The following is a 17,828-nucleotide window of genomic DNA, read 5'->3' as shown; positions in this document are numbered from 1 at the left end:
GCTGCTCTAAAACCTTAAGTCTGTTCCTTGCTATAAAAATACTTGCAGTTGAATCAAGACATATTTTCATGAGAAGGTCATGTAAGTGGAAAATACATGGTGGTCTTCCCACAATGAGTTGTCCATGATATCAGTTACATTAGTTTGTAGGCTAAAAATAATTCTCTGTGTTAATCTCTCACATCATAGATGTACATATGTGATGAGAACCGAAGGGCCAATGAGTATGACTTCAAGAAAGCACTTGATCTACTGGAATATATTGATGAGGTAGGAAAAGTTTTTGAAGGATTTCTAATCCAGAGGCTGTTTTTAAATTTACTGTTATTTAAGCTAGGATAGTGCATCTGTAGTTAGTTAACATATTAGCTTAGTGTACAGTAATTGAAAATAACCCCTGATGTGTTTTTTTAGCTTGTTTTTAAGTCACTGGAGACTTAATGCCAAATGTGGTTTAGATCACTTAAGAAAAATGACACTCCTCATCTTCACTTCCCATTTATAGTCTATAGTTTCTTTTTTAGAGCCCTGCTTCCCTGCAGGCTTTCTCCAAACAGGACAAAGATCATCTGTTTTCAGTAGTTTAGTTCTTGCCTCTTCCCTATTGGCGGTTTCTCTGATTGTCATGAGATAATGTGGGATAGTCACCAGCTTTTTAACATGTAAATAGCATTGTATCACAGATTTGCTATCTGCTTTCTCGCTGCATCTCATTGTATGATCTAGTATCTTGTCAGGAGTAATTTTCCACTAAGCATGAATAAATCAGCTTCTGAGGAGCTTTAAACTGAATTAACTTTGCTAAAAAGTCTTTGCTAAAAAGCTGAAGTTGTATTATTTCAGCAAAAGTATTCCTTTCTAATTGAAAATGAGAGCTCTCTTCTGATTATCCCAGTTCCTGCAAGTCTGGGTAGGTCTCCAAGTTAAAATCCTCTCTGTAGTAGTGCTTTGTAAACACCATTGAGACATTTTGTTGTCCTTCAATAGCTTTGGTTTGTTAATTATGAATTTCCTTATATTTTTTTTAAATTAAATTGATTTTAAATTGGTGTTAATTGCATTTCTTTTAACAAATTTTCTTTTGAATAACATTTCTTTACTGTTATTAACTAGGGTTTTTTTGCTTTATGTATGAATGTGTTAATTTGTCCAGCGTTTAGTACTATATTATATTTTGTGTACTGAGGAAGGAGTATTACTGCTTAGGGTAGTATGTTACTCTGAGTTAGTTCTCTTTAGTTTAAAAAGAAAAGTCAATGGATTTTGTTGGTTTTTTTTTTTTCTAACTTCCGCCTTCATTTTTACAACATAAGTAGTCCAAAAAATAATATTTTGCAGGCAAATAAATTTGAATGAACTCATTTGTTTTTTTCTTTTAAATTAGCTTTCTTCTTAAATTTTGTCAACACAATTCATGGACACCGAGACAACTATATTGGGTTTGGGTTTTTTTAGATCTAAATAAAATAAATGTCACTCTAAAAACATGAGATTTTAAATGATTTTTTTGCTCAGATGTTTGAGTCTCTAACAACTTTGGTAGAACCATTCAGCACAAATCAGAGATGGTGATTTAGACTGGAGCCTAAAAACTAGCTGTTCCCTAGTTTTACGTGCTTTTCTCTTGCAAAAGCATAGCATAAAGTCGAGACCCATCTTCCTGCTTCCAGGCTTCTCGATTGAAGAGTTCGCAATTTCTCTTATGAGGGGAATTTAAAGTAGAGGTGATGTTTCGGGACACTGAGCAGTGGAAAAAAATATTTGGTCTTTTTTTCTGACGTTTTATTTTAAAAAGGGCTCTGACACTAATTATCTCAAAGTTTCTGTGCAATGAAGGGATTGCCCGTTCCAAGACCAATGTGTATCTTTGAAGACATTTACTAAAATGTTCATAAAACATACATCTTAATGTGGACACTAATGATGCTAGTCAGCTTGGCCATGCTGAGAAAAGAGCCTTGACTTCAGTCACCATTTAGCACACTTTAAAATAAAACTTGCCTAAAATACACTGCTTTACAAATTGGTATTTGTTCATGTGCTTTAAAATAGGTCCTTTTTCAAACTGAGGTAGTTAGTCTTCATCAGTCACGTGGTGAGGGAGGAAGTCTCAGACGTGTTTTCAAATGGAAATGAACAGTCTTTGGTGTTCCAACAGTCTGATCGGATCATCTGTTAAAATAGCACGTGTTTAAAAACAATGTTTGGTAATTGAAGAATCTCATTCATTGGTATAATCTATGCAACAGAGTGATTATTTCTTAAAAAAACCAATAATTTTAACTTACCTGTCTTTTCTCCTTATATGAATTGAAGGAAGAGGAAGTGGACGTAAACGATCTTAAGCTTAAAATTCTCTGTAAGGCTCTCCAAAGAGATGAGTAAGTCCAATATAAATATAAATTACTGGGAGTACTTGTGACATAGCTTTTCCAGAATTACATATTAGTATACTATTCTCTAGCTCACTGAAAAGATTGAATTTCATAGTATAAGGTTAGTAAAGTATGAAGTATCTGATCTGAATGTGTCTTTCTATTTGTAAAGTGAAACCCCAGCAAAAAAAAGTCTGTAGTACTTTCATTTGCTTAGCTCACTGACAACTGCTATGCATTCTCAGTACCTGAGACAGAAATGTTCCCAGGCAGCTTTCATTTTTGAACCCTTTGCTAGGGTAAAAGAATGACTGATGCCGAAACTTTTTTTTTTTCCTTTGAAGTATCTCAAATAGAAGCTTTTTAAGAGCAACACGTGCAGAGGTCACTTCTGCAAACTTTTATTTCACTTATTTTTGGCCATTGAACTATGTTGACAAGTTCATGACCTTTTTGAGTTAAAGCTCCATTCTTGACTGTAAGAAATTGAAGCCTTAAATGCTGCTTAAAAGAGCCACTCCTTTGGATGTTCAGCACCAAAGCCAGGCTGAATCCAATTGGTCAGAAGAATCTTCTCATCAAGCAGTGCTACTCTTCTCTCCCAGGTTAAATAACTCAAATGGCATTTCCTCCCTTTCTAATTTTCAGAAGTTATCCAGCTTTTCTAGCTCCAATCCATGTTCCTACAGGATCTAAGGAAGGAAAGGTCAGGAGAGAATATGTTCCAAATGCACTGTGCCATTTGTGATTAAAATGGAAATAAGCAGCATTTGGATTCACACTTACGCATAGGATAGATTCCAAAGGACAGTGGTCTGTAGAAAATAAATTCCTAGTTGCATGACTACATTATTGTCACATATGACACAAATAATATGCAGAAACAGGTTCACGCTATTCCAAGTGTTTTCTTCCCTTCCTCTTATTTTCGAGACAGAAGAATGCAGAACTCCTCCATGGCAACAGTCCAATAATTGGTTTATGTCCTGTCTACACCAGGCCAAGAACAGAGTTTTGAACATAATATTTAAACCATTTAAATCACATATTGCTGACAAGATTTTGCCCACTCTGATAGCTAACCAGATGCAATTTGAGATCACTTTGCACTTAATAGTGTTTAGAAAACTTGATGCCCTGTTTAGGTTTCCAGTCCAGCAAGGCTCACAAAGGCTTACAAAGTGGTTGATCGCTATTTCAAAAGAGGAAGTGTTAACTTTCATCTGTGTGCAAAAGTAAGTGTTTGACACGTTACAACACCTACTTTTAAGGATGGCATCTGTTTTCTAGCTTAACAGCTACAAATGGTGGTAAGGTTCTTGGGTAGAACGGAGAGCCTTGCTGAGCGTACTCCTGACCTTCTGGTAGGGTCCTCGCTGTCCTCCTCTGTGCCCGAGAGTGATTTGTTTCCTCAAATCCCCCTTCCCTTTCCTTCCCTCCCTCCGTCCTTTCTTCCCTCACATTCTTCACAGTAGAATTAAAGAGGGACTCCTAGAAATCTGGGAGTTTAAGTGACATCCAGGGTAAAACCATGGTTTCAGCGAAGTACAGAGGATTTGTCAGTAATATCTTCTGGGAGCTGGGTCCAGATCTGTGGCAAGCATGTCCCATTGGCCCAGGGAGATTCAGGCTGGTTTAGGGAGTGATATGAGAACTGGTTTTGTCTGGCAGTTTTACATATGGAACAGAAAATTTTAACTGCTGAAAGGTGAGAACTACAGCCAAAGAAGTTAGGTTGGTGTGGACTTAAAACTGCTTCACATAAAGCTCTGAAAATATGAAAGATTTGTCATTTAAAATATTCTTTCTCTTGGAAAAATGTTTGGGATTTTTCTTATCACAGATGAGACTTGCATTCGGGAGTCTTCACTGTCACATTTAATCACAAATGAGACAAACTGTATTTGTTTTGTGTCTGTGTGTGCTGTTACAGGCCTGCAACTTAGATTTTACAATTTTTTTTCCTCCTCCTTCCTTTTCTCAGTGTTCGGTTTTTTGTTTTGGTGTGGTTTTTTTCCAAATACGTTAGCAAATTGCTGCTCTTGCTTTATTCTACCAAAAATAAATCTATACTTGCATCATCTCAATCATAAAGTATAATTACTGAGAATAGGTAATTCTTATCTTGATGGATAATATTTTTGATTTTATCAAAGAAATAATGTTTTATTTCACAGTTTAGAAGACAGAAAGCATGTCTGTTGTCCTCCTAACTAGGCTACATTATAGTAGTGGAATTTTATTGCAGTTTTACTCTTGGAATAAAGAAAAATTGGAGCAGAAAAAACCTCTTGCTTTGAGCTATAGCCAAGCACATAACACTTACACATGAACATGTATTAATCACCTTTGATAATTTATCCAATTTCCTGCATATTTTTCTTGTTAATTTTCATTTGATTTCATCTGTGCAATTCTTTACACAAATTATTCTTTGACTTGCAGATGGTCCAGTGCAGATGGTAAAGATGATCCAATTGAAGCCTCTAAAGATAGTATATTTGTGAAAGTATTACAGAAACTACTGAAAGAAGGTAAAGTGTACTTAACTGCAATTGAACTTCTTGAAATTGTTTAGTTGTTTCAAAAACTGCTTAAGATGAACACTAGTATGTAAGAAGTAGTGTTAATAAAATCTCAGAGTAATAAAAACTTCCATATGCATTCCACTAGATAATTACAATCGCATGGAACTAATTCTATCTCTGTAAAATGTTGAAATGGATAAGAGATGAGCAGATTTCTTGATTATAATCTTAGAACCCTCAGATTATTTGGTCAGTAGGGCAGCTATCGGATTTTTCGCAGTTTCTTACTGTACAGTAAAGTATGTCTTCTGGAGTTAAATACGTAACGTAAGGGATTAATAACTATTTGTCTGTGTCATGGTTTGAGCAATAAGTATAAGCGGGAGCGTCTCTGCATACCATTCCTTGGTATTAATTAGAAACATCAGGACTCTGCTAGAAGCTGACACTATCTGAAAAATACGCTGTTGATTTCAGAGAGTGCAGTTAGTTAGAAGAGACTTAACTGAAAAGTAAAATTACTGAACAGAAAATTGGTTCTATTTTACCTCAAGCCAGGACGATGTCACTCAGAAGAGCTTAATCTGTTCTAGCTTAAATGGTTTTTTGTTTTCCTGCCCCAAAAGCAAAAAAAAAAAAAAAAACCAAACTAAAAAAACCAACCAAACAAACAAAAAAAACACAACAAAAAAACCCCACCCCACCACCAAAAAACACCCACCACCACCTCCCCCCCAGTTAAAGCTGACCATGGGAAGTTATGGCTGTGGAAATTACAGCTGAAGGGGGGAGAGAAGAGGTGAGAAGTAATTTGGAGTCAAAGTCCATTTTAAATATTTCTGCATATGAACTTTTTCCAGAACAGAGAAGGCTCCATGTCAAAAATACAAAAATAAGTTCGTCAGGACAGTTCTAGTTTTCTGTGTTCAATCCTGTCAATTTCTTTCCTTTTGTAAGATTCTCACAGGCCACACTGAAATGTTGCAACTGATGATATAAATATTTATTATATGACTGATCTTCCTTTTCTTTTTTTATTTTGTTGAAGTGTTATGTAAATACATGGTTTCTAGGTTTAAGGATTTTAGATTTAATCATAAATTCACTGAGAAGCTCTGTTGGGGTAGGAAATTTTTTTTTAAACTCAGTTTTACAGGCTTTACTGTATTTCTTGACATGTATAATAGAATTAAATCTCCTCAATTCCAAGAGTAATTTAACTCTGAGGCAGGCACAGGCGTTTACTTAAAAATCGTCTTAACTGCTACTGCAAAGTACTTTTATCAGTGCTGTAATAAAAGGTTTTGTGTTGTAGGAGTTCAGTTAAGTGAATATTTACCAGAGGTGAAGGACTTGCTACAAGCGAATGAACTTGGCAACTTGAAACGTAGTGCTTACTTCGAATTTGTGTTAAAGGCAATCTACGAATTCTACGTTCATGGACAAGCATGATTCTCACTATTTTTTTAAAAATATTTTTTCTAAAGAACTGTTACTCTTGTTACATTCTGTTCTTTTTTTTTTTTGCTAAAACTTTGTAATAAAAATGTATATGAGTAATTGACTTGGTCTTAAATTTATAGATTTAGTCAAGGGAGGCAGAAGTGTGTTTTTCAGGCAGAAGAAAAATAATGTTTTCTTTTTCTGTGCCTTTTGTAAACTTGCTGTTTCATTTTATATCTTCATTGGTACGAGTGCTGCCTGGGCCTCATATGCAGACGCAGAGGGTGAAATGTGGGACCCACTGCAGAAGGTGGGAACTTTCCTCTGGCAAATCACTGAGGCTGTGATTTCAGTTCAGAGAGCATACTGAAAACGTTAACGCTGGGTGACTGTGTAGCTTACTGAAGAAACAAATGATTATTCTATAAGATACCTCTGCTCTCTCTTTGTACAACAGTTTTCGCTGTAGAAACTAAGTAATTTCAATTTTGCCTTAAAGATTACTGGCACAAAAAGGGTAACTGGCTTATCACTGGTCACTCAGTTTGTCCATGACAGAAAGGAATAAAGCACGGTTCTCATTCAAAGTCCTCTGGTCCAGCAAATATTCTTACAGTTTATATCTGCAAGATTAAACTTTTTCAAAACATTTTAATATTTTCATCTATTTAACTTTCATTTAAGTTAGATGCAGATTTCTAGAATACATGTAAAAATGAGATGAAGAGCTCACCATGCAGTCATTCACAGCAACTGCTTGAACCTAGGCTTGGAAGAAACCTAGAAAGCAGTTAGGAAAGTGTGGGAGTCCAGCACGATCTTCCTTACTCGATGACTTGTTCTCTCTCCTGCTTGATGCTACTAATTTTCCTTTTTTTTTTTTTTTAGCCCCGCTGCCCCAGTTAGTTATCTCTGCCATGGGAATAAAAAAAAAAAATCACTTCTTAACTTTTCAATTTTAATTATTCTGAGTGGCAGCAGACTTTAATCTTTAAATAAAAGTTACTTTAATCTGACGTGTTTTACCTTCCTTTTGCAAGTAGCTCAACAGCCAGAGAGTGAATGCAGAGCAACTTGCATGCCCTTATGTTTTACTTGTCTGGCTCGATGCCGGCTGCAACAATTTGATCCAACAGCTGAGAAGGTCAGAAGTTAAATTGGTTGAAGAGAATCCAGTTTCTAGTTTTAAAAGCACAGCTCCCCTTCCATGGCTTCCTCTCCTCCCTGTACTAATACAGTAAGCTGGGCTGAGAGTCTGAACATGTTTGGAAGAATAGATTTATCTAGAGAGGTTCTAACTAATATGGGAAAGAAATGCACTAGCAGTCATCTTCTAAGATTGTTCTAAGAAGCCAACTTTGCTCTTCTGCAGCCTTGTGTAGCCGAAAGAAGTACGGGTATAACTCTCGGCTTCAAAGGAGGGATTCATTTAAAGCTTTAAAGGAATTCCACTTGCTTGTTTAAATGTTACTTTAAAGGTGCTTTCACATTATTGATAAACTTCACATTTTGGGTGAAAGGGAATAATCTAACAAACGATTGCCACCCCCTGCTGAAATACGTTCTACCTGAACTTTTACTAGACTCTTTAAATTTTGCTCAAAGAGGAATCTCTTTAATTGACCATCCACAGCAAATCTCTTTGGGGATATCTCATCCCCTCCCAGGCTGCCGACCACCTGTGTCCTGTCAGGAGGGGCAGGGCACGCCCCAGAAAACTTGTTCCAGAAGCGGGTGTTTCTGCTCATCCTTAGCTGTCCGTCTGTTCCAAAGGGCCTGGATTCTCTGCTGGGATGGGTTTATTCCGGTTGGTGTAAAAGCACTGTCCAGGTTCTCGGGGAACGACCAGCCGTGTAGAGGCTTCGCAACTAATGTTTTATTCTATTGCTGGGCTGGGACGCGTTTTGGCACTTGTACAACAGCTTTCCATCTGACTATTGCCAAAACAGAAGGCTACAGGCAATGAGTTTACTTACATAAAACCTCATTAAAATAACTTCCGTGTCTAAACTGAAGTTTAATGTCCTTGTACTTAGGAGTGTCGAGCTGGTTCACTGTTCTGTTGGGAAGCTTGAAGCGGCTGGGATTTGGGGCTCTTCCTCCGCTTCATCCCCCCTTTCATTATGTAATAAGCTGTTCTGGTGCAGAACTCCCATCTCAGATTACTGCGCAGGGAGGATGCCTTCATTTACCACCGCATATCGAAGGTCATGCCAGAGCTCTAGGTTGTTTCCAAGTGTAACAAAAACAGAAATAAACTTGGGACAAAAAGATGCAGGTTTTGGTTAAAACGGCTTGAGGAGTATGGATAGCTCCTTTTGAATAAGGAAGTATATGTTGTTTCTCAAATAGTTGTTTTGTCACTAATGGAAAATACACGCAGTACAGCATGTCCACACTTCCGTCCTCTGTTGTCACCAGAGTAGCAGGAAAGCTTATCAGTTGTCATTTGTGATCAATTTCAGAAGCTCTGTGTTATGGATAGTGAGCTTCTTTGTGCCCAGCTCTGTTCCGGAAACTAACTTCAAACGGTTTCTGACTTGGGACCAAAATCAAACTCATTTCATGAGTCCAGCTAAATATCAGATCTAAGTGCAGAAAATGATCTTTTACGCAGAACTAAAAGGATTTAACGTTGCCATCGGGCATTTTGCTGTAAACTAGATTGGGGTAGAGAGAAAATAAAAAAAAAAACAACAGAAGGGATAGAGTGGGTTTATGCTTGCATCAGGTTTCATTGAAGGATTAAGAATGTTTATCTTTCAGCGATGTTAGGCTGTCTGTTACTTGATTTCTGATTCAACACAACTGACCGTATTTTGGAATCGACAGGGAGCATTACAGTTCTGTAAATGGATTTGATGGCTGCGACGCCTTTAAGTGCTTTCAGGCTTCTGATTTTTGTACTGCCAGTTGTCGATGACAGAACTGAAAAATAGTACGAGAAGCTGAAGAACAGTATGAGAGAATAGGCTGTTTTATCCCCAGTGTATATTTAATACAGTAACTTGACAGGAAATTAAAATCTATAGCAGAATGAAATAGGGAGCAGCCAGAGGTAAAGAGGAACGCTGCCAAACTGGAGGGTGCAGAAATTAAATAGAGGAGAAGGAAAGTTGTCTGCTTCTCTGTTGGCCCTGCTGCTCTGCTTTGCAGTGGAGGAAATCGGCTGCAGAAATGCCTTCAGTTGCAGGAGACTCGTCACAGCATGAATGCTTCTGGCTTACTATTCCTTCTTCCTCATCTCCTGACTCCCTAAATTTTAAAAGGCTTTACCCCTGGCCAGTTGTACCTGCAGAGAAGGTCTTGAAAGTTGATTTGCATCGACTCATTGTCAGGGCTGCAAATCTGTTTGCGTTACTGCCTCTTCTTTCCATCGGTAACCGGAATTTCTATATAAAATCTCCTGAGTGTCCCACACGGAATCTCTGCTTAAATATCCATAGCTGAAGGAGATGAACTGTTCCTCTTTGCTGGCGCGGTACCTTCATCTCGACAGAGATGACTTGCCTGTGAGACTGCGCTCCTTTTGGGAAGGGTGAGCCGCAGGAATAGCTGGAGGATTCCCGTCTTGCCCAGCCCAGCTCAGCAGCCAGCAATGGGTACTCGGTAACGGCACCAGCATCCATGGCCACATCAGGCTTCTGGGACCAGACGGTCACCGGGATTAATGCTTCACCGGGCGTCTCTTCAGGCATTTGTCTAACAGATGTTATCCCCTGCATTTATTTTCTATTTTTAAATCACAGAAAGAAAAACAAAATAAATGTATGGCTTATGTCAGCGTGTAAAGCTGTGGCTTCTGCGCGGGCTGTCACCACGTACGACGGCTTTACCTGCAAACCATGGCTTGACCTCATCCTTTTGCCTTCCCTCACAACCCCCTTCCTCCTCCTGCCCGGTACCCTCCTGTTCTGAAAAAAGGCGAGATCCGTGGGGGCCGCATTTCCCTTTGCGGCCCCTGACTCAAAAAAAGGGGCACAGCCGAGGGCCCCTGGCCTCCCCCGGTCCGCCCAGCCCCGGCAGGGCCGCGGCCCGCTCCGCCCTCACACCCCGGCGGGCCCGGGCCCGCTCCGGCCTCCCCCGCCGCAAGGCCCGGGCCCGCGCCCGCCGCGCCGGCCCCCACCTGCTTTGCCCTTAACGGGCCCGGCGGTGCCGGGGGATTATTTCGGCCCCGGCGGCGGGTGGTGGTTGGGGGTGGGGGGGTGCCCCCGGCAGACGCTCCTTATACGGCCGGGCCCTGCTCACCTGGGCCGCGGCCAGGAGCGCCTTCTTTGGGCAGCGCCGGGCCGGGGCCGCGCCGGGCCCCAGGCCCAAATATGGCGACGGCCGGGGCCGCATTCCTGGGGGCCGGCCGCCGCCGCGATAAAAGGCTCGGCGGCCGGCGGCGGCCCACGAGCTACCCGGCGAGGAGCGGGGAGGCCTCTCTGCTAGTGGCCCGAGGCGCGGAGCCCGCAGCCAGCCCAGGTAAGTCCCACACACACACACCCCGGCCCCGCCGCCCCCTCCCCGTGGCCGCCGGGCGGCCGTGAGGCTGAGCCCGCCGCCCCCTGTGCCCCCGCAGACAGCCGACACCATGTGCGACGAGGACGAGACCACCGCGCTCGTGTGCGACAACGGCTCCGGCCTGGTGAAGGCCGGCTTCGCCGGGGATGACGCCCCCAGGGCCGTGTTCCCCTCCATCGTGGGCCGCCCCCGCCATCAGGTAGGGTGACGTCCCCCTACGAGCATCCCCCCGCAAGCCCTGACACAGCCGTGGCTGCCAGTCCCTGCTGCCTCCCAGCCCTCTGCACGGAGGGGGGACGCCTGGCCTGCCAGGGAGCCCCACGCTGCTGCCCGTGGAGAGGTTGCTGAGCCCCCCTCTTTCCTCCCCTGCAGGGCGTCATGGTGGGTATGGGTCAGAAGGACTCCTACGTAGGAGACGAAGCCCAGAGCAAGAGAGGTATCCTGACCCTGAAGTACCCCATTGAACATGGCATCATCACAAACTGGGATGACATGGAGAAGATCTGGCACCACACCTTCTACAATGAGCTGCGTGTGGCCCCTGAGGAGCACCCCACCCTCCTCACTGAGGCCCCCCTTAACCCCAAAGCCAACCGGGAAAAGATGACCCAAATCATGTTTGAGACCTTCAACGTCCCTGCCATGTACGTGGCCATCCAGGCTGTGCTGTCCCTGTATGCCTCTGGCCGTACCACTGGTGAGTTGCAAGTGTCCTGCTGCCCCCTCTTCCCCAAGCAAGTGCACCCAGGATGGGTCCCCTACAGCTGACAAGTGCTCTGCCCCCCAGGGCAGGATCCTTCGGGGTTTGTGTCTCAGATGGCTGGTTTTTGTTTCCGCAGGTATCGTGCTGGACTCCGGCGATGGTGTGACACACAATGTCCCCATCTATGAAGGGTATGCCCTGCCCCATGCCATCATGCGCTTGGATCTGGCCGGCCGGGACCTCACTGACTACCTGATGAAGATCCTGACTGAGCGTGGCTATTCCTTTGTCACCACAGGTAAGCACTATTCCCTCCTCCAAAACGTCCCCAAATCGCTCCCAACCCTTGCACCTCCAGGGATGCTGCAGCCTCTTGCCCCATTGCTGCAAGCCCCGTGAGCACTCCCCGTTGGGAGTTTGCGTGTGGTTGGGGGTCTGGAGTCCCAGCAGACCTATGGAGGAGATGCAAGCGTTCCCTGTTTCTCCTTTGCAATCGCTGATGCCTTTTTCCCCCCCTCACAGCTGAACGTGAGATCGTCCGTGACATCAAGGAGAAGCTGTGCTACGTGGCACTGGACTTTGAGAACGAGATGGCCACCGCTGCCTCTTCCTCGTCCCTCGAAAAGAGCTATGAGCTGCCTGATGGGCAGGTCATCACCATCGGCAACGAGCGTTTCCGCTGCCCAGAAACCCTATTCCAGCCTTCCTTCATTGGTGTGTGCCCCCTTCCCTCTCTCCTCCCCCACCAGCTGTCCCCCTTCTCCTGCGTCCTCCCGTAGAGCTCTCACTTGGCTCTTACCTTGTGCCTGCGTTTCTCCCCTTCCCTGCCCCCAGGTATGGAGTCCGCAGGGATCCATGAGACCACCTACAACAGCATCATGAAGTGTGACATTGACATCAGGAAGGACCTGTACGCCAACAACGTCATGTCTGGGGGTACCACCATGTACCCAGGTATTGCTGACCGCATGCAAAAGGAGATCACAGCCCTGGCCCCCAGCACGATGAAGATCAAGGTAAGGCTGGAGTGTGAAGGACTTGGCTGCCCACCCCTGTGCCTGCCATCTGCTGCCGTTGCTTGTTTACTGATCTCATCTCTCTTGTCGTTTTCTAGATCATTGCCCCACCTGAGCGTAAGTACTCTGTCTGGATCGGTGGCTCTATCCTGGCCTCCCTGTCCACCTTCCAGCAGATGTGGATCACAAAGCAGGAATACGATGAAGCTGGCCCATCCATTGTCCACCGTAAATGCTTCTAAACCTGTTTACATGATCACTTTGCCAACCTTGCTCAGGATGACAACCTTCTAGGTTGCAGGCTGCCGAGGACCTGCAACAGCCATGTAACTTTCTATTTTGTAACGATTTCTGGTTACTGTTGCTGCAAAGCTCCATGTGACACAGTGTATGTAAAGTGTACATAAATTAATTTATTTTACCTCGTTTATGTTCGTTTTTAAAACCAATGCCCTGTGGAAGGAAACAAAAAACTTCAAGAAGCATTAAATCATCAGTCATTCTGTCACACCCCTAATGCGGTTGTTTCTGTCATCATTTGCTTGGGTTCTTCCATCACCCGCTGACGTAGCGCGTCTTCTAACGGGGAGGGCGGTGGGTGGTGGGGCTGGAGCTCCCCAGGTGGGAGGAGGACTGGGGAGGGGACAGGACCCCAGCCTGAGGAGCCAGCCCTGCTTGGGTTGTGGAGAGCTCCGCCGTGCCGAGAGTGGCCCGGGAAGGGGTGCTGTGTCTTGCATCGTGTCCCAGGGGGGAAAGGGTTACCCGGAGCCTTGGCTTGCAAAGGGTTTTCTTTGGCTCAGCCTGCCAAAGAAGTAGCCCTGGCATGTCCCCGTGGCTCCGAGCTGTGATGGACGGAGGCAAGGCTGGGGCCGAGGGCAGGTGGCGGGTGCAGGTTAAATAAAGAGCTTTCCACTCCGCTTATGGGAAGCCTGCCTGCCATCGCCCTGTCCCTGGGGAGCCCGGGGGGCTGAGGGCAGCCGGGGCCACTTCCTCACCCAGCCTGACTCGCCTGCCCTTGCCAGTGGTCAAGCTTGAGGGGCTGCCTGCAAAGGGCCCCCCCCACCCCGCCCTCCTGGGACAGCCTCTCCCAGGGACAGATCCTTCCGGCAGGGACTCCCGGGGAACCCAAAGGAAAACCCTGGGGGCTCCCCGCTGCTGCAGGAGGTTACCTGCCCGTTTTTCACTCTGAGGGAGCAGGGCAGGGTAGGAGGTGTGGAAGCTGCCCCTGTTTCTCTTCTCTCTTGCTGGAGTGGGGGGCTCTGGGACCCCCCCTTTGCTTCCACTGTCCCCCCACCACACCAGGTGCTTGGGTCCCTCAGGGAGCCACCCTAAAGCCCTGCCAGGCTTGGCACGGCTCCCTGGGTCAGGGCACGTGTGCAGGACCAGGCAGCCTTTGGAGGAGGAGGATTCCTCCTGGAGCAGAGGGCTCTGGCAGAGAAGCAGCGCTTGAGTTTTGGGGTATCCCTTTGCTGAAAGAGACAGCAGTTCCAGGAAAAAAAGATGATTTTCGTCTAAATTTCCAGCGCAGTAAGGTTTTTTGCTCTGCTGCAACTACACCAAGGGTCCACTTGTTTTGCATTTTGGCTGTTTTCACCTACATTAAAGTGAGACCCATAAGTGAGTATGCTCTTTTGTAGCCCTATCTCAAAGGAAAATCCTGTGGGAGGAGCTGGCCTGATGGATTATTCTCCAGTGTCTGGGGGCAGGGAGGTCCCCGGGCAGCTCTAGGAGCCCTGAGCTGAGTTCCCTCTCTGAGGGACTGGGGTTGGACTGGAAAGCAGGAACACGGTTGCTTCTTAAAAACCAAACATGAGCTTTTACTCACCCTGTGTGTGCAAGTTGTTGAGTAGTGGCACATATTTCATCTGCCAGCTCTGTGTTGGGGTTTGGGCAGACGCTTAACTAACATTAAGTCCTCAGTACTTGACCCCTGGTCTCAGGTTCAGTCGTGGCGTAAGCGGTGTTACGAGATGGATTTTAGGACCTGCTTCCGCTGTTTGATTAAAAGGCTGTTTTAGAAGCACAGATACAAGCTAAGCTAGAAAAGCAGTCTCGTGGATCAGACAGCGCTCGCTGTGGGGTACCAGCAGACTCAAATTTTTCCACCTGCATGAATAAAATTAGGGTCCTAAATCCACAATTGAAGACGCTGATTTTTGGAGGGGGAGTGATGCTGAGCCAGCCACCCTCCCTCCAGCCTCATCAAAAATCAGCGGGAGCAGGGGGTGCTTGTTCCCTCTGCATGAAGACCTAAATTTTGCAGTGCCAAACTCGGGTTTAGGACCCAAGCTGATGAGCGCAATCCTCTGGCAGCCACGGCATCACAGAGGCACTGCTGTGTGTGGGGGAGCCTGATGCTGCCGTTGGCATCTCACTGTCAGCTGTCTCCAATGGCAGCATTTTGTCTCGGACTCACCCACAGCATCAGGTATTCTCAATAGTCTTAGCGCCAATTTCATCCCGTTGAAAACTAAGTGCCAAAAAGGGCATTTTTACCACTGAAAAAAAAAAAAATGACTGGTGTGCTGTTTTGGTTGCTGAATCAATGAATCAACACAACGAATTTTTAAGCCTACCAAACCAAACTCGCTCAGGTTTTCATTTTAAACCCAAAAAACATTCTTTATTCTGAAAACGGCCTTTTATTTGGGCTTGGGATTCTCAGCAATTGAAGACACAGACTTGCCTGGAAACAGGTGAGGTGGATTTTTACACATGGCTCCCAAGCCCAGCTGTTGGGAAGGTGTTTTGGGACATTTGGCTTGTGCACAGCAGTCCAAGTTTGGTCTTCCTTGTGCATTTCTGGAGAATTTCATTGCCCTGCTTGGCGCCTATAACAGTGCTGGAGGCGGCGGGCGAAAGATTGCCAGGACAACGTCCCCTGTTTTGAGAGAGTAAAGGAATAAGTGTGACCACAGAGGAGCACAAGGGAACAGAATCATAGAATCATAGAATCTTCATGGTTGGAAAGGACCTTTGAGATCATTGAGTCCAACCACACACACACAAAAAAAAACCCCTACAATCTCTGCCACTAGAGCATAGCCCTGAAGTGCCACATCTAGACGTTTCTTAAACACCTCTAGGGATGGTGACTCAGCCACCTCCCTGGGCAGGCTGTTCCAGTGCCTGACCACTCTCTCAGTCAAGTAATTCTTCCTAATATCCAATCTAAACCTCCCCTGCCGCAACTTCAGACCATTTCCTCTGGTCCTGTCATTATTCACCTGGGAGAAGAGGCCAACACCCACCTCTCTACAACCTCCTGTTCAGGTAGCTGTAGAGGGCAATGAGGTCTCCCTCAGCCTCCTCTTCTTCAACCTAAACATGCCCAGCTCCCTCAGCCTCTCCTCATATGACCTGGTCTCCAGACCCCACACCAGCCTGGTAGCTCTCCTGTGGACACGCTCCAGCACTTCAATGTTCCCTCTTGTACAGAGGGGCCCAGAACTGAACACAGCACTCGAGGTGAGGCCTCACCAGTGCCGAGTACAGAGGCATGATCACTTCCCTACTCCTGCTGGCCACGCCATTCCTGATACAAGCCAGAATGCTGTTGGCCTTCTTGGCCACCTGGGCACACTGCTGGCTCATAGTCAGCTGGCCGTCCACCCAGCACCCCCAGGTCCTTTCTGCCGGGCAGTTTTCCAGCCACTCGTCCCCAAGCCTGTGGCATTGCTTGCGGTTGTTGTGACCAAAATGCAGGACCCGGCATTTGGCCTTATTAAACCTCATACAGTTGGCCTTGGCCCATTGATCCAGCCTGTCCAGGTCCCTCTGTAGAGCCTTCTGACCCCTCAAGCAGATCAACACTCCCACCTAGTTTGGTGTCATCTGCAAACTTACTGAGGGAAGGATGTGGGACACTGACGTGCCGTGGGAGGGAGGGTGATGGCAGAATGGCTCCTGCCTGCGGCAGCAGCATCCTCTGGGGCTGTAGCTCACTGCTTGCTCCACAGCCTGCTGCATCTGGAGCCAGAGCAGTGCAGGACAACCCTCCTTAGCTGGGCTCCATGGTTGCACCCAGTGGACAACCCGAGAAGCTGCCCTGGATGCAAATATCACCAGGGTTGGAAAATCTGGAGAAAGAAAAAGTCCTTGAGGGGACAAAAATTATGTGGGGTGGTTTAAATGAGCTCAGGAGCAACGTCATGGCAGGGCTTTGAGGTAAGCTTCCACGGGGTCTGCAAATGGGGATTTGACGTAAGCTTCCCCAGGGTCTGCAGATGTCAGGGCTGTTAGCAAAATTATTAAAAATAAAGTAATAGGAAACCTGGGTTCTGAGGGACAGGCTGGAGGGAGGCTCTGAGCAGCAGAACAACAGGACTCCTGGAGAAGATGAGGGCACTGAAGGTGCTTCCTAATTTCAGTTTGACAGAGAATTTGCTAGTGTGATAATCTGCATTGCGCAGGGAGCAGAGCGTGGCCCCCTCCCACAAAATGTCACGGCTCTGTCCCCTGTTTGGGCAGGGGAGCTGGCGCCTGACACACTTCTCCCCTGGGGCTCCAAAACTTCAGAGCAAAAAGCACTTTGACCTACAGTATTTACTGGTTTGGCTTTGCTGAGAGGACCCTGAACACCTTCTTAGTGCTGACACCAGTGCAGCTCCACGGCGTGCTCAGTTGACTGTGAATCTCCCGTGGGCATTGGCCAATAATATTTATTCAATGAGATTTAGTAAAGGGACAAAATAGAGGCCACTTGAAAAATTACAGTCCTTTCTTTCTGTTCTTTCTTTCTTTCTTTCTTTCTTTCTTTCTCTTTCTTTCTTTCTTTCTTTCTTTCTTTTCTTTCTCTCTTTCTTTCTTTCTTCTTTCTCTCTTTCTTTCTCTCTTTCTTCTTCTCTCTTTCTTTCTCTCTTTCTTTCTTCTTTCTTTCTCTTCTCTCTTTCTCTCTTCTCTCTTTCTCTCTTCTTCTTCTCTCTTTCTCTCTTTCTCCTCTTCTCTCTCTTTCTCTCTTCTCTTTCTTCTCTCTCTCTTTCTTTCTCTTCTTTCTCTTCTTCTCTTCTCTTTTCTTCTCTCTTTCTCTCTTTCTTCTTTCTTCTCTCTTTCTCTCTTTCTCTTTCTTCCTCTCCTCTTTCTCTTCTCTCTCTCTCTTTCTTCTCTTCTTTCTTTCTCTCTTTCTCTCTCTTCTCTTTCTCTTCTCTTCTCTCTTTCTCTCTTCTTTCTTCTCTCTTTCTTTCTCTCCTTTCTTCCTCCCTCTCTTTCTCTTTCTCTCTTTCTTCTCTTCTTTCCTTCTCTCGTCTTTCTCTCTCTC

At 45.3% G+C, this 17,828-nt stretch overlaps 2 protein-coding genes and 2 long non-coding RNA genes across 8 annotated transcripts in view; 2 read left to right on the top strand and 2 right to left on the bottom strand.

The window, feature by feature from the left end:
* Positions 1–7,082, top strand: part of NUP133 (nucleoporin 133) — a 40,933-nt gene extending 33,851 nt beyond the window's left edge. For 2 of the 5 annotated variants that reach the window (XM_054196896.1, XM_054196895.1), the window contains 4 exons: positions 190–270; positions 2,317–2,381; positions 4,821–4,909; positions 6,219–7,082. In XM_054196896.1, coding sequence (XP_054052871.1) covers positions 190–270; positions 2,317–2,381; positions 4,821–4,909; positions 6,219–6,355 — 372 coding nt within the window. In that variant the 3' untranslated portion in view covers positions 6,356–7,082. Of the gene's footprint in view, positions 1–189; positions 271–2,316; positions 2,382–4,820; positions 4,910–6,218 lie in introns of those variants that run through there. The other 3 variants (XR_008465707.1, XR_008465708.1, XR_008465709.1) reach the window with 3 other exon arrangements.
* On the bottom strand, positions 1,830–7,390 carry LOC128907716 (uncharacterized). The gene is made up of 3 exons (XR_008465710.1): positions 7,373–7,390; positions 7,080–7,258; positions 1,830–2,172 (listed from the first exon to the last, which is right to left on the bottom strand). It is a non-coding gene; the product is annotated as an uncharacterized LOC128907716 (long non-coding RNA).
* A 2,333-nt stretch (positions 7,391–9,723) lies between these two features.
* Positions 9,724–10,508, bottom strand: LOC128907717 (uncharacterized). Its single transcript, XR_008465711.1, has 3 exons — positions 10,473–10,508; positions 10,183–10,260; positions 9,724–10,078 (listed from the first exon to the last, which is right to left on the bottom strand). It is a non-coding gene; the product is annotated as an uncharacterized LOC128907717 (long non-coding RNA).
* Positions 10,509–10,653: 145 nt separating this feature from the next.
* On the top strand, positions 10,654–13,088 carry ACTA1 (actin alpha 1, skeletal muscle). Its single transcript, XM_054196899.1, has 7 exons — positions 10,654–10,813; positions 10,911–11,051; positions 11,225–11,549; positions 11,692–11,853; positions 12,078–12,269; positions 12,390–12,571; positions 12,670–13,088. The coding sequence occupies exons 2-7, from the start codon at positions 10,923–10,925 to the stop codon at positions 12,811–12,813; spliced, it is 1,134 nt and encodes a 377-aa protein (XP_054052874.1). The 5' UTR covers positions 10,654–10,813; positions 10,911–10,922; the 3' UTR covers positions 12,814–13,088.
* The last annotated feature ends 4,740 nt before the right edge of the window (positions 13,089–17,828 follow it).

The sequence above is a fragment of the Rissa tridactyla genome, chromosome 3 (assembly GCF_028500815.1).
Source record: "Rissa tridactyla isolate bRisTri1 chromosome 3, bRisTri1.patW.cur.20221130, whole genome shotgun sequence".
Lineage (NCBI taxonomy): Eukaryota > Metazoa > Chordata > Aves > Charadriiformes > Laridae > Rissa > Rissa tridactyla.
Note: the sequence above shows the minus strand (reverse complement) of the source record. Positions and strands in the feature narration are given on the sequence as shown.

What these genes read in the sequence shown, in the direction of transcription:
- ACTA1 (XM_054196899.1), top strand. Translation starts at nt 10,923, where the DNA reads ATGTGCGACGAGGACGAGACCACCGCGCTCGTGTGCGACAACGGCTCC. An exon ending in CTATTCCTTTGTCACCACAG is followed by an intron (nt 11,854 to 12,077) that starts GTAAGCACTATT and finishes CCCCCCTCACAG; the next exon opens with CTGAACGTGAGATCGTCCGT. An exon ending in ATTCCAGCCTTCCTTCATTG is followed by an intron (nt 12,270 to 12,389) that starts GTGTGTGCCCCC and finishes CCCTGCCCCCAG; the next exon opens with GTATGGAGTCCGCAGGGATC.